General features: G+C 40.2%; 1 protein-coding gene across 1 annotated transcript; it reads right to left on the bottom strand.

Annotated features, from left to right (window-relative positions):
- Positions 1-4,757: 4,757 nt before the first annotated feature.
- LOC307134564 (GTPase IMAP family member 8-like) lies at positions 4,758-13,380 on the bottom strand. The gene is made up of 4 exons (XM_079830422.1): positions 13,256-13,380; positions 10,412-11,104; positions 8,305-9,213; positions 4,758-7,137 (listed from the first exon to the last, which is right to left on the bottom strand). The coding sequence occupies exons 1-4, from the start codon at positions 13,272-13,274 to the stop codon at positions 6,491-6,493; spliced, it is 2,268 nt and encodes a 755-aa protein (XP_079686548.1). The 5' UTR covers positions 13,275-13,380; the 3' UTR covers positions 4,758-6,490.
- Positions 13,381-16,326: the final 2,946 nt, after the last annotated feature.

The raw sequence follows: 16,326 nt of genomic DNA, 5'->3' as shown, positions 1-16,326 counted from the left end.
TAGCGCTCCATCGCCACAGTGTTTCTGCCACGGGTGGGGGAGACGGGACACCGGAGCGGACCCCTCTTGATGAGAGACTGGCGGCAATTATTGGGGAATCCCTATTAATCCCTATCCCTATTATCTACGTGGAAATGGGAAATAGTTCAGTGCAAATGTAATTTCTTGCAGCTTTCTGAATGGTTGAGACATACGTCATATGTTATTTTATCGAAAATAAAACAAACTAAAGGCATTTGCATGAATACCATGATTCCGTAGCTGATGAAGAAATTTTTACTATGAAAACAACTTTCCCCAGTGGACAATTAATACATCTAGCCTATCTATTTATCTATATATCTCCCTGATTATCTATCTATCTGTCTATCTAATTGCATCTATATCTGCTCCGCCAGACGGACACATTGACGAGAATATCAGTTTTGTAAATTATTTCGTTGTTTACCATATTATTTATGAGGATGAATTGCATAACATGCCAATATTTCACTTTTTTTTTTTTTTTTTTTTGCATTTCTGTTGTAATTTTCGTTTGATTTTGTTTGTTTTACACTGCAGATCGATCAAACGGGTGTTCGTGTAGGCTGTTAATTGCAATACTTGCTTTGTGAAGTCTTCAAGTTATTTATGAGAGGTAGTATTGCCATTTCTTTTACACAACGGTCTACAGTTTCACACACTTTCACGTGTTTCTTCCATCTGCCGACGGTGTCGCCATTTCTCATTTCACCCGTTTTTGTGCGTACGCCTGGGTCAGAGCTTGCGCATTTTCCCGTCAAGTTTGCTTTTTATAAATACCAATTATTGCGTAGAGAGTGGCGTACGCCTTCTTTTGTGCGTATGCAACGTTTATAAATGAGGCCCCAGATCACTGTGTGTTATTTATCAGGATGCTTGAAGCTGATTCTATAAGCAGGTTTAACCACAGGCTTATTTTTCATTTAGATATTCTGTCTGTTTAACCGCAAAACCACAAACTGCAGTTCGTATGATTGTCATTCTACAGCAGTGTGTGAACGCAGGACTGAGATCTGGATGCAGTTTTTAGTTCTGTGTGTGTTAATCTCGTATCACTGCAGTGTTTAGTGTGCTCATCTGGACACAGGATAGTTAACTGCAGTTTAAGGGAGCTCGTCAGTGACACTGCTGTACTGTATTATTCAGTGTGAAACCATAAGCGTTTTTTACAGAAACACAAACAAAAAGTTTCTGTGTATCAGCAACTTGAATTCTGGGTAATGAATGTGTGAAAGCCATCAGTAACATGTCTCTTCACCATTAGAGAATGATGTCAAGTTCTGGTGTGAAAAAAAGCATTTTTTAGAAAAAAAAATTTTTTCATTTTCATATACAAAATTCTCAGAGACATCATCACCATCACCACCATCATCATCATCATCAGCTTCTTCTACTTCACCGTTCACAGGTGTCTCCAGAACTTCTACATCACTGCCGTCTCTGAACACATCAGCAGGTGATCTTGAGCTGAAATACAAACATGTGTTCAGTGGGTGGAGCCTGATTAGCCTGGTTTTACCAGACTCTCGTACATTTCATTTGTACATAGAGTCTGGCCACTCTCCATTGACAAGCGTTTACTTCCTTGAAGGAGGGTACTCTGTTGAAGTTTAAAACTATTGGATCTGCCAAGAGTCACTCTGATCTGCCTAACCAATCGCTAACGTTTGGTCGTGACGTATGTCACGCGCCGTTCGCCTTTGATTTTCACATTAACTGTGCACACCACCTCAGTCAGTGTCAGTGATAAAACCTTGTGCATTCGGATAGTTATTTATTCACGGTGGAGAGGAGAGTTTTGTGATCGGAACGCGCTGCTCTCGTGGTGCATATCTCGTGCAATCATAACATGATTGTATGCTGTAAATAAAATGTCATATGCTTGGTATGATAAGAATAAATGCTGCCGTGAATAACAGCCCAATTCAAATGTTTACGTGCTTTTCTTCTTTTATTTTTTGAGCGGTGATGAAATATTTTGCTCTTGTAAACACTTGCCAGTATTTAAAGAAATACAAGTCTAGAAATGCAAATTACAGCTCACGCAACAGTACGGTGCTCTGAAGGGGTCTATAAACGATATAAACAGTGAGTTTTGAAGTGATATATTCTTGAAAACTCAGAGATGTGGATTCGGACAGCAATTACATTACCACACGACCTTGGTGTTTGTCAAAAGCAGTCGATAATTCAGCCTGGGTTTTTCTCGCGGGTGGTGGGAGACGGACGGCTTCAGCAACTCCTTCACCACTAACGGAGCGAGCTGAAAAATACTTTTTCCGGACCACAACATCAGCAGTACAGCAGTGATTGTTCTTGCTCCGTGTATCGGGAGTTCGTTTGGTCAGGGAAGAAGGAGGCGGGAATCGGCGAACGTTTAACAACTTTTAATCAAATAATAAACACAAAATGAAAGTAAAAGCGGCAGCCCCTCACGGACTGCCGCGCACAAACATAACAAAACACAACTTAAAATCCAGGCCTGGTCCTCTCTCGTCCTTCACCGGTGTCGCTCGTCCTTATATGCCTTCGTGCTCCCTCATGAGAGGACTCGAGACCGGTGTGTCTCAATCACGCACACCGGTGTCGCTCGCTCGTCCACCTCGCCACACTCCGGTTTTAACTTCTGGACATTCGTCAGCGCTGCCACACACTTGCATCTTTCACCGCCGCCATTACTGAACTACAACTCAAACTAGCGCACGACATCAACGTCATCGTTCTCAGCCACTCCCTCTGTTCGCTGATTGGACCGGTAAAAAATTGTTCGGGCGAAAACCTAAGCATATACAGCAGTCCCAGACGTAGTACTGAAGGAAAATGAAAATTGAGCGGAAGTACGTAGGAGGGCGGAGCCAGGCTAGAGCCTGACTCTCCTAGCAACTCAAATAAATTACTAAAAATAAAAATAAATTATATTTTCAACTGTAAAATACATAATAATTACATTTAATACATTTTAAATAGTTAGTATGTAAAAATAAATGGCAATAATAACCCAATCATTCTCAATTGCATACTGAGTTGAATCTGCATTTTGGTGGTTCGTTATGGAATGCAAAAACTCCTGAAATAATAAATAAATACATAAATAAAGACTAGATTCATCTTAACCCTTAATCGCCCCTCAAGTAGGGTTTACGTTTGAGTCCCTTGGGGTCAGATAGACCCCAAACTTTTACAGAGCGATTGCATAAGGAAATATAATTTTTTTACATGGAAAACTATATATCATTTTTTTTATTTACTTCTCAACTATACATTTATGCTGTGTTTTTGTGGGTATTTGGTAGTTTTTTACCTATTTACTGCACAAATACTTAACTATGTCATAAATTGGCTCATTAAAAAATGACGATTGAATGATGATCTTAAATAAATATAAATAGTTTTTGGACATTGCTCTATGTGTTAGGGATAGAATACCGCCATCTGTAGGTTTGTGGAAAAACTTTAGGAATTATAGTTAAAGAGAAAGAGGGAAAATGGGAAAAAAAATGGGTTTTCCCTCCAGGCATCTGGGAACGAATGGGTTCATTCAAACCACATCATTAAAGGGGTGATGAACTGATAAATCAACTTTCCCTTGAGCTTTTGATATATAAAAGGTCATGGTAATATAAGAATATCCTGTAAGCTGAAATCTTCCTTGTTAGTCAAAGAAAAGCTTTTATTGACACCAGGCTCAGAAAACGAGAGCTCTCAGAATATGCGGATCTCTTACGTAATAGGACCTAGACGCCGCCGCTACAGATAAATATGCTTGTGTAGCCCCGCACACCGACTCGTGTTTGATATTTTGCGAGTCCTCTGAGCATTTCCCTTAGACGATTCCTGGGACTGAGAGGAGCTGAAGCTCATTAAATATGCAAATCTTATCCAATCCTAGCCGTGGGCGTTTACTTCCAAGTGTTCAGTGCGGCACGCCCATCAAATCCAAGTGTTTTTCAGAGAGCCTAAAAAATAGAGAATAAAAAAAATAAAAAAGCCAGTTCATGACACCTTTAAAGTCCACCAACAGAGTCCACAAAAATCTTCAACATAATCCTCTGCGGTGCGATTTCCTTGACAGAGACGCAAGAGGCGAACTGCTGGGGTCATTTTATCAGTCGTGTATTCTGTAACGATTCCTCTGAGGCGTGTTTATATGAACTCAAGTGCAGTTTATTAACAAAACGTGAACAAATACACAATAAAGACAAGACTTGATCTTGAATAGAAACATGAAATCGTATCGTGACTTCAGTATCGTGACTTCAGTATCGTGACTTCAGTATCGTGATGTGTATCGTATCGTGACATTGTTGGTGATACACAGCCCTATTGTGTTGTGGACTCCCTGCCTGCAAAGAAATTGTCACTTAAATGATCGATTTTGTTACACATTCTAAGCACTGTAAATGCTAAGGAAGAATTATTTTTCTGTGGCCATGAAAAATACCCTACTCTTAGAATGAATTAATAATCAATACTGAGTGTTCACAGTGAGTGAGTAACTGAGTGAGTGAGTGAGTGAGTGACTGAGTGAGTGATTGTAATGTTAGTGTAGCTACATCAAGTTAATCTCATAAACTGATTCAAATATCCATAATGAATAATCATAATGAGTTATGAATAATTATTAATATTTCCCCTTTGAGCTAGCTCACTACAACATTAAACGTTTACCTGAAGCCTCTTATCCCGATGTCTATAATTATCTGGTTGATATTGTGTGCAACACGAGAGATGCAGTCTGCATTTTTTATTGCATAATTATTCAGTACAAATAAGAATACAGAACAAGGAACAAGAGCATGTGGAAGAAAAAATACAGAGAAGAAAAAAAACTAAAATTACAATTTAGGGCTGGCAAAATTAACTTGTTAAACTGAAAAAATGTAATCACGTGTTAATGCATTAAACATATTTAGGGTGAATTGTCTTAATATGGGAAATTTTTTGCATTTCAGACTTCTGTGACATATTGCGATGTGTAGCCAAAACATTAGATCCACACTCAATACCATTTTAAATGAGTTGAATAAAGTCTTAAAGTGACAACAGCCTAATAAACCTGCTGCTGTCTGTCATAAATTATAATCAAAGAACAAACGACAAAGAGAAAATCACTCACTGCTCGTGACTGAATAACTTCTGTAGCTTTAATAAGGATTCATCTATATTTAATTTATAATTTACGCAGTGAAGATTGTGACGTGTTATTACAGAATAATTAATTACAGAAAAATGTGTGAGTAGTTAATTTTTTTATCGATTGACAGCACTAAATTTACATACAAATTATTCAATAATACATGATGTTTCAAAGCTTTATTAATGAAGGAGATTTTCTGAAGTGATGACAATAGTAACTGTAAATCATAAGAAAATTATTTCCCATTAAGTTTGAAATTGTAACATTTATCTTGCTTTGTGAATATGGCATTTCCCCATCATACAAATAAAGTTTGAGACATCAGAGTGAAAAATGTTTGCATAGCTGGTGAAACAGAAGAAACAAGGAAGCTGAAAATTTGAATTAACATTTTGGGATAATAAAGATTTATTTTATTAATTAAACTAAAATTTGTTTGGCACTGTCCATATCTTATGAAATGTTATATTTGGGAAATGTGCTAACCATTTCCCATACGCTTTAATAATTGGATTATTACTATCAGTGACAAAGTTTCTTAAAAACTGTTTTGTTAATTTAACACCCAGGATATTAACCCCTTGTATAAATAGTTGAGGGATATTCCAACACAAAATACAGTATAACTTAAAAGATTTAACCAAACACAACAAATTAGAAGGGATAATATTTGTAAGATTAATGTAGTTTTTTTTTTTTTTTCATTCTGCAGTCTGGATGCTTACAATGGACTACTTGCACAACTACTTCAGTGTTCTTATTTACTACTTGAAAGTCCCTTTTAAATTAAGTCTGTTGACTCAGTGACCATATTCGTGACGCAAATATATTCATATCTATTTGAATGGGGGAATCCTGAAATCTCAAAAACTGCTTGCCGAACTCACAATTAAATGCCATATTTCAAATCAGTAACAAATTCTGACACGATCTGTCCCATAAATGTTGTTTCTTATGTTCAAATAGCATTCCCATTCATAAGTATATTCTATAGTCTTTGATACAGACAGTTACTCATGAGAACGCAGATTATTACTACATTTTATGGCTGTCAATTGATTCAAACATTTAAAGAAATCTAAAAGTAATATTGTTTATTTATTCTGACATTTAACTAAAGCTAAATTTCTCATCACATGAGCCCTTTTGACAACTTTGTGTGTAACATAGTTGCCATCCTATCCAACATAAAACAATTCAATCAGTAATCATGGCCTGCCCAGAATTACCACTGTATGATTCTCTCTTAGCTATACACGACATATTAACTATACCTCATAAGTATTGTAACACCTGCATCCAGATGACAGAAATACTACAGGTCAATGGGTTTTATAGTATTTCGCAATCGTCTTGTTTTTTTGCATGTAACTGTTTTGTTTTCTGGGCTCTTTTAAAGATGTTGTTTTTGATGTAGTGCTTCCCTTCATTTCTCTTCACCATTTCATCAACCTTCATTAGAAGTTCTATGGCTTGAAATCGGTCCCACATTGTCTTATTTTTGAATGAGTGAAATCTGCCACCGCAGCTGTCAATCAGTGACTGTAGATCATTGTGTATCCTGATAAACTCTTTCAAAGGATCTTTTATCAGGAAATTCAGCGAATCAGCATGAGTGAAAAGAACGATTGTGTGATTTAAAACATCACTTTCAAGGTTCTGCTGAAGCCATTTCATTGTGTAATTCTCTTCCTCTGTGAGTCTCTTCACTCTGATGACTAGTAGAAACACATGAGGACCAGGAGCAGACATTTCTAAGCTTTTCTCAACTTTAGACTGTTGAATGAAGCCCAAGGGACCTAACATTATGGCTGGAGTGTCTATTATTGAGATGGTTCTTCCAGACACAACTGTTGCTTGATTCTCACAGTTAGTAGTGGTTGACACAGGACTTGCTCTGAAAGCATTTCTGCCCAGGATGGTGTTTCCTGTTGAGCTCTTTCCGGATGCCAGTGGACCCAGCAGCACAATCCGAAGATCTGAGGGAGAGGAATATATGAGGTCATTTGAACTGAAAATTAAAGAAATTGAAATTGTATACATTGCTTGTTGTGATCAGCATGGCTAGACAAATTGCAGTTTAAGTACCTTTAAGTACCTTAGAGTATATGTAAGGGAGCGTGGGGCACAACCTAACGCGGGGTTAGTTGTAACACGCATGGTTTAACACTTTCCACACATGCCAGGATGACAAAACTTAGTGTATTTACTAGTTGCCATATCAACATTATTGAGAGAAAAAATAGCGCCAAAATTAAAAAATATTTGGAAGATATCACTGAACATTTATTTAACCATAGCAAAAGTAAATTTCTTACTTAAGTTTATTTTTCATCTCTGTTTTTTGTGTTTATTTAAAACAAGACAAATCTGATATTATTTTAATCCTATATCTGTTATTTAACAGTTGAGATGTTCTTTAATGCTGATCTAACAGCAGAAGACACGAGCCGCGGTTTAAATCCCAGTTGCGCAGCTGGGGTGTGTTAACACTGCATTACACTGAGCCCCTATTAGAACTACGCTATTATTCTATACTTTTATTAATTCTTTTGAGAAACCATGAGAAAATGGTGAATAATGACTGAGAGTCAATGTTCCGAAATTATTCATTATTATTATGTTTTTAATGCTGTTTAGCTGTATTTAGCGATGTGTTTGTTGTCAAATGCAAAAATCTGTATATTTTTAATGACTTGATTTACCTGATTATATCAGGTAACATTTTAAGCTGTCATTTGGTCATGTTACAATGTACCTCACCTACAGGCCATGTTGTCACAATTTACTTCCATTCTTTCGAGGTAAATCAAGAAAAAAGTATACACTGTATTAATGAAACACAACCCCATATTTGTACTAGACATGTGGGGAATTAATGTGAGAAAAAAATAAATATCCTGAACCCCAAGTGGATTTACACAAACTGAGACAGTCAAAAAGCGTTAGGTTGTGCTCTGCTCTCCCCTACTAAGCCTTCACCTGTTTAATAGTTGGGCTAAAATACAGTTATTTAAAACATAAATCTATGTGAAGTGTTCCCAGATGATTTACTAATGCATGTCTAATACACGTTACACATGCAGAACCACAAGGAAATCTTGGACATGTTAAGTTATTCAAATTATGAATGATTTAATGTTTACCTTGTCTTGACAGAATGTTTGGTAACATTGCTCTTTCTAATGACAAACTCAGAGCCATCTCACTTAACTCTAAGCCCATCATGAGTCTCATGAGATCATCTGTTTCTCTATGTAGTTTCTGTAAGTCCGTCTCCCTCTTTGTGGCCTCTTGATTTCTCTCATCATCTCCTTTCTTCCTCTCTTCTTTGCTTTGTGTATTTATTTCCTCATCTTGATTTATTCCTCTTTCTTGCTCGCCCTTCTCTTGAGGGGATGTGGGTGCAGGAAAAGTTTGTCTTGTTTCTTTTTGCTTCTGTCTCTGCTCTCCGGGTTTGTTTTGAGCTTTCAGTCTCTTTTCATTAGCACAATGTTCTCCTGCATTGTCTTTAATCAGTTGTTCGATCTTCTCCAGCAGCTCTATGACCTGATTTTGATTGTTTCTGTCTTGATTGTTGAATGAGTGAAATCTGCCTCCACAACTGTGTACTAGTGAATCCAAATCAGGGCTTTTTCTGATATACTCATTCAAAGACTCGTCCTTCAGCAAATCAGCGTGAGTGAACAGAATGATAGTGTGACGTACAGCATCGTCTCCAAAGTTCTGCTGAATCCATTTCACAGTATTTTCTTCCTCCTCTAAGACTCTCTCATTCAGTCTGATGATCAGTAGAAACACGCGAGGACCAGGAGCAGACACATCTAAGCATTTCTCAATGTCTCTCTTGAGTTCGTGTTGAAAGTGCCTGAACCACCGGGAATCTAGAAATCCTGGAGTGTCAATGATTGAGATGGTTCTTCCAGACACCACTGCGTCTTTTTTCTCACAGGTGCAGGTCCAATTCATTCTGAACACATTTTTGCTCTGAATGGTGTTTGCTGTTGCAGTTTTTCCCGCTCCACTTTTACCCACCAGAATAATATTCAGACCTGCTGTAAGAGGAAATATACATGCTATTGTTTACACTTAGAAAACTTGACAATTTGAAATTTGTATTGACATGATTATTTTATCATTAACCCTGCATAATGTTTTCCTGCAGTGGACAGATGTGAAAATCATGAAAAGTAAATACACTATATTGCCAAAAGTATTGGGACGCCTGCCTTTACATGCACATGAGCTTTAATGATATCCCAAACCCAGATTCGTCCATGGGATTGTCAGACAGAGAAGCGTGATTGGTCACTCAGAGAACATGTCTCCACTGCTCTAGAGTCCAGTGGCGGCGCGCTTTACCCCACTGCATCCCACGCTTTGCATTGCACTTGGTGATGTAAGGCTTGGATGAGCTGCTCGGCCATGGAAACCCATTCCATGAAGCTCTACACACTGATCTTGAGCTCATCTGAAGGCCACAGGAGTTTGGAGATCTGGAGCTCTTGACTCTGCAGAAAGTTGGTGTGACCCTCAGCATGCGCTGACCCTGCTCTGTGATTTCATTTTGTGGCTGAGTTGCTGTTGCTCCCAATCGCTTCCACTTTGTTATAATCCCACTAACAGTTGAGCGTGGAATATTTAGTATAATATTTGGACTTATTGCACAGGTGTCCACCGATCACGGCCCCACGCTTGAGTTCTCTGAGCTCCTGAGAGCGGCCCATTCTCTCACTAATGTGTGTAGAAGCGAACACACACACACACACACACTCCTGAGAGCGGCCCATTCTCTCACTAATGTGTGTAGAAGCGAACACACACACACACACACACACACACTCCTGAGAGCGGCCCATTCTCTCACTAATGTGTGTAGAAGCCAACACACACACACACACACACACACACTCCTGAGAGCGGCCCATTCTCTCACTAATGTGTGTAGAAGCCAACACACACACACACTCCTGATAGCGGCCCATTCTCTCACTAATGTGTGTAGAAGCGAACACACACACACACACACACACACACACACACTCCTGAGAGCGGCCCATTCTCTCTCTAATGTGTGTAGAAGCGTCTGCACTAGAGCTGGAGTTATATACCTGTGGCCATGAAGGGATTGAACACCTGAACTCAGGGATCTGGAGGGGCGGCACAATACTTTTGCCAATATAGTGTATTATGAAATTTAAATACTCTAAGGAAAATATATAGAAATAAAACTAAATGACTTCACAAACTTACTTGCTTCCTCCTCTGGATGTATCTCTCTCATCTGCTCTTGTGTGTGTGTCTCTTCATGGCCTTTCCTCACCATTTCTTGTTTCATTTTCTCCTCCTGCTCTCTGAGTTTTGTCTTTGGGTAGACCTCATTCTTATAGTGCTGATCTTTATTGTTCCTCACCATTTCATCAATGTTCTTCAGGAGCTTTGTGATATGTTTGGGATCACATTCGTTTTTGCTGTTTATCACATGAAATCTTCCCTCAAAATAGTTAAATATTTTCTGTGTTTCTTCACCCTCAGTGATTTGAATCCATTCTCTTTTGGAAACATTTTCTCTTCCAGTAAACAGAACCATTGTGAACAGCAAAGCTTCTTCTCCAAAGACCTCTAGAATTTGCTCCACAATGTTCCTTTCATCCTCTTTGAAGTTCTCCAGGTTGATGACGAGCAGGAACACATGAGGACCAGGATCAGAGAGATCCAGACTCTTCATCATTTGCTTCTGCAGCTCTTCATCAGTCAGATCAGTGTTGAAGAATCCTGGAGTGTCAATGATGGAGATGTTTCTGTCTTCTACTCTTCCTCTCTGTATCTCACTCTCTCTGGTTCTGCTCTCTTTAAAAACCTCTCGACCCAGTATTGCATTTCCCATTGCACTCTTTCCTACACCACTGACTCCCAGTAACACAATCCGCAGATCCTGCGAATCATCTGTCAAAGAGTTTAGAGATCTTGTTGTCATTGCTTCAATGATTCTAACGTGCCTATATTTACAATCTACTGGTGCCTAACCAACATGTAGTTCTGCCATAATGTGAGCACATTTACCTATACACAGTAATTATGGAGAATGTTGGAGTCAGTAATGTTTACTTGTTTTCTAACCCGCTACTCACCATAATCATGTGCCTGCTGAAATCTTGAGGTGTGTGTGAGGAACAGAAAGTAGGAAGTTTATGACAACTCACACTAATTACATCCAGCTAAGCTAATAACCTTAGACTCACTAACCCAACAAGATATTAACTTACATCTTATAAAAATACAAAACAAATTAATTGTTTGGTAATGATACACAATATATCCAATCTTAGATCATGATGTACAAATATGAGAATATGTTACTCTCCTACTCTGGCACAGACCTTCTCCTGCCACTTCTTGTTTCTATCAGAACTAAAGAATAGAAACTGTTTTGAAGAAACAATTCTTCTCTAAAATGCTTCAGCATGCATTGCAAAAAAAAGTCCACACTCAAGTGTTAAGATGAACTCTGAAGCTGTTAGAGTTAACAAGATAATAAAGTGATTAAATGAGTTAAGATTGAACATTAGTGATGAATAATCTGTTAATTTTATATCAATGATTATAGCAGCCCTGTGTTAAAATAATCTGAATGATTTTAAAAGTTATTCTGCCGAAAAAGATTCAAAGTATTTCACAGTTTAGACACAAGCAGACATCCCAAATCAGACAATCAAATGAAAAGCTTCATGCAGCAGTGCATGCTGGGTGCCACAATTAAAACTCATCCATGATTCTATGGATCATTTTTGAGTATAAATGTGTCATTTTGAGTAGAAAAAGAACTCCCGATGTCACAAAACAGCAAGCTACTAAACGTAATAACAAAAGAAATGATAAAAACGCAGTATATACAGATGGAAAACATGCAACTATTATAACGTTTATATTTACGTTTTAATGTCTACAATCTTAAATTGAGTAATAATATAGGATTTACTGTGTTTTGAACTAACTTAGCAGAAATTACATTTGTTTTTCTGTAGTATTTAGAATATTTTTTATCAGTGTTCTTCAGATTATCTTAACACCATAGGAACACAGTTACAGCAGCCAAAAAGTTACGTCAACTAAAGCAAACACTGATCACCATAATGATGACTATTATTATTTTCAACAAATCATCAACATCTAGACTTCTGTTAATTCTCATTAAGAACTTCTGTAGATGTCTGACAGAAATAAAGTCAAACTTGTTTGTAATAAGTGAAACTGTTAATGCTGTTTTTAACCCTCCTCTGCTTCGATCTGTAAGTGTTTAATGTTCTGTTGGGATTTAAAGGATTTCTGTTGTCTGAGTTTTGTGTTGAAGAGTAAAGCCTGCGCTTCAGTCCAGAATGAGCAGAGAAACACTGATATTATGCTGCATGTTGCTTTATTTTATAGGTATTAACTTTGCGGTGATATCTTTTAACTACTTTGTTTTTTTTTTTTGTTTTTTTTTTATTTGATTAAATTTCAGACATTCACATAGTATTTGCAGCTTAATAAATGCACAGTCTATCATTGTCCCAACACTCTTTTGTATGTCTTTGTATTAACAACGTACAACTTTGAGTATCCATAATACATTTAAGGAATTTTCCACGTTTTCCAAGTACACTCAACTAATTACATTTTACAGTGTAAATATATTGTCACATTTTTCAATATATGAAAAGTGGCAATTCCTTATGTATTATTCAATATACTGTAATATATTAACACAACATATTAAAACAATATATTATATCATAAACATATGGAAATATATTTTCGGTCCGTAAGGGATCACAGGGCTGTTGTAACCAATGAAGTTAAAAAAACACATCAACCATATAACCAAAGATTAGAATCTGATTAAGATCAGTGATTCAGGTAATTTATGTTGTTATCAAAATGTTTCCTCTTGGCTTTTTTCCCCTATAACAAATGTGCTTTATAAACACACTGTTGTACCAGCCAGTGAAAAACCAATTTTAAAATAAAAATAAAAATCTTTTACACCCCTGTAAACCCTGGGCTGTCTTTTACTGCCGTACTCTGCATATTACATTAGGTAATTTAATATATACTGACCTTCATATGCTGATGCCATAATGACTTTTTGATTCTTGCTTGTTCCCTCCTGCCAATTATGATCAGTGAACAAGTGGCCCCTTGTTCCTTCACAATGAAGCACAAAGTCTCTTTTCAAATCCTTCACACTCTCTGTTCCTTTTTGGTGGAAAGAAAATACCAACCTCTGAACACTCTGCTGAGACCGGCTCAATTCTCAAGACAGAGAATTACTGTACACTTCCCCAAACACTTACTGTACCTATACAGAGACGCTTGCGAGCCATCTCTCTCCCGAGTCGGCATCGACCATTAAGGCTCCGTCGCTACCCACTAAGCTGCTCAGAGCCACCTCAGCATTAGTGGGTAAATCATACTCGGCAGCAGGTCAGGCCACCGCATGTCTGCATTCTATGGCTATAGTGCAGGCATATCAGGCTGACCTGCTGAGGGACCTGGGGGAAAGCAATGAGATCGGGGCTGATGTTGTTAGCGAGCTCCGATCCTCGGCAGATTTAGCCCTCCGTGCCACCAAGGAGACGGCCAGATGTATTGGTCGTTCTATGGCAGCCCTGGTGGTCACGGAGAGACATCTTTGGCTAAATCTGACCTAGATAAAGGAGAAAGATAAGAGTTTCCTGCTAGATGTGCCGGTGTCTCCTGAGGGCCTGTTCGGTGACTCCGTTACTACGGTTACCGACAGGTTTCAGGAGGCAAAGAAACAATCTGCGGTGCTCAAGCAGTTTCTCCCCCACAAAACAAAAAGGTTCCCCCGCCAGACAGGGTGTCAGGCTTTTACAGCCGGTACTTCATAGTGCCAAAGAAGGATGGAGGGCTGCGCCCTATCTTGGATCTTTGCGTCCTGAACCGGGCCGTAGCGAAGCTCAAGTTCAGGATGCTCACACTCAAACAGATTGTGTCTCAGATCAGGTCCGTGGCACTGGTTTGTCACGATAGATCTCAAAGATGCGTATTTCCATGTCTCCATCCTTCCGCAGCATAGGAAGTACCTGAAGTACGCTTTCAAGGGAGAAGCGTATCAATATCGTGTGCTTCCCTTCGGTCTAGCCCTTTCACCCCGCACATTCACGAAGTGTGTGGACGCTGCGTTAGTCCCCTTGCGTATGCAGGGGATTCGTATTCTCAATTAAATCAACGACTGGCTGATCCTAGCACAATCAGCTCGTCTCGCGGCTCAACATCGAGATGTTGTGCTCGCGCACATGAGGAAGTTAGGGCTGAGGCTCAACTCCAAGAAGAGCGTTCTTTCTCTGATCCAGAGAATAACGTATCTAGGCGTGAGTTGGGATTCAGTCTCTATGCGGGTCCGCTTATCAGAGCCTCACATAGGGTCGATCCGCTCGGCCGTGAGAGGGGTGAAGCTAGACCAGTCACTTACTGTAAAGCAGTTTCAGAGACTGTTGGGTCTCATGGCAGCAGCGTCCAATATCATTCCCTGCGGCCTGTTGTACGTGAGACCGTTACAGTGATGGCTCAAAACCAGAGGTTTTTCCCAGAGGGGAAATTCCTTTCGGGTGATAAAGGTTTTGCGGCGATGTCTCCGCTCCTTGGTCATGTGGAAGGATCCTTGGTTTCTGGCCCAAGACCTGTTACTGGGGGCACCGTGCCAGCGGGAATCTCTGAGCACGGATGCCTCCCTTACAGGCTGGGGGGCCCAAGGCTTATGGCAGGAACACCATAATTCGTGGCACATAAATTGTCTAGAAATGTTGGCAGTGTTTCAGGCTCTGAAGCACTTCCGGCCGTATCTCAGGGGCCATCATGTGCTTGTTCACACAGACAGCACATCGGTGGTCTCCTATATCAACCATCAGGGGGGTCTGAGGTCTCGTCAGTTGCACAAGCTGGCGCGCCTTATTCTCCTCTGGTCACAGGGGAGATTTTTCTCAGTGAGAGCTATGTACATTCCTGGGTGGTTGAATGTGGAAGCAGACATCCTGTCGAGACAGGGGCCGAGGCCCGGGGAATGGAGACTTCACACCGAGGTGGTGGAGCTCCTTTGGGAGAAGTTCGGCAGGGCCCAAGTGGACCTGTTTGCAACTCACAAGAACACCCATTGTCAACTGTGGTTCTCCCTAACGCCTCCAGCTCCTCTCGGACTGGACGCAATGGTGCAGGAGTGGCCGAGGCTGCCCCTGTACGCATTTCCCCCGATCGCTCTGCTTCCGGGAGTTCTAGAGAGAGTGCGCTGGGACGGGGCCCGTCTTCTGCTAGTAGCCCCGTTCTGGCCGGGCCGAGTTTGGTTCTCAGACATTGTGTCTCTCCTCGACGGCTCTCCCCTGGAGATTCCGCTCAGAGAGGACCTTCTCTCTCAGGCGGGCGGTGTCTTCGTACACACTCGCCCAGAGGTGTGGAAGCTGTGGGCTTGGCCTCTGAGGGGGCCCAGCTCATAAGTTCTGGTCTCTCAGCTGAGGTTGTGGAGACCATTCTACACTCTAGAGCTCCCTCCACGAGGAAACTGTACGCTCTGAAGTGGAGACTCTTCACTGTATGGTGTAGAGAGCGCAAGTGGGATTCAGTTAACTGCCCTGCGAGTGCGGTGCTGGAGTTCCTGCAGGAGAGATTCTCCGCTGGGTTAGCTCCCTCCACACACAAGGTGTATGTGGCGGCCTTAGCTGCTTACCACACTTCTTTGGGTGGTGTTTCTTTGGGGCGACACCCTTTACTAACTAGTTTCCTCTGTGTCACCTTGAGGTTAAGACCTGTTGTGCGCACCAGGGTGCCGACCTGGGATTTGGCCATTGTCCTTCAAGGCCTTTCCGAGGCTCCCTTTGAGCCGCTTGAGGAAGTTTCTGAGAAATTTCTTACTCTAAAGACTATTTTTCTGCTTGCTATTTCTTCTTTGAAGAGAATCTGAGATTTACAAGCCCTCTCGGTGGCACCCTTGTGCTTGGAATTTGCTCCCGGTATGGCCAGGGCCTTCCTGTCTCCTAGGCCGAGTTATGTTCCTAAGGTTCCCACTAATCCAGTGAGACCTATTGTACTTCTTGCTTTCTGTCCTCCGCCATTTGTGATGTCATCTCCAGGAAAGACTTAATCTGCTTTGCCCTGTTCGTGCACTAGATTCTTAT

Source organism: Gobio gobio, assembly GCF_949357685.1.
Source record: "Gobio gobio genome assembly, chromosome: 12".
NCBI lineage: Eukaryota > Metazoa > Chordata > Actinopteri > Cypriniformes > Gobionidae > Gobio > Gobio gobio.
The sequence above is the reverse complement of the archived record's forward strand: the minus strand, read 5'-3'. Positions and strand labels throughout refer to the sequence as shown.

What these genes read in the sequence shown, in the direction of transcription:
- LOC307134564 (XM_079830422.1), bottom strand. An exon ending in ACATCCAGAGGAGGAAGCAA is followed by an intron (nt 9,214 to 10,411) that starts GTAAGTTTGTGA and finishes TTCCTCTTACAG; the next exon opens with CAGGTCTGAATATTATTCTG. An exon ending in AAACATTCTGTCAAGACAAG is followed by an intron (nt 7,138 to 8,304) that starts GTAAACATTAAA and finishes CCTCTCCCTCAG; the next exon opens with ATCTTCGGATTGTGCTGCTG.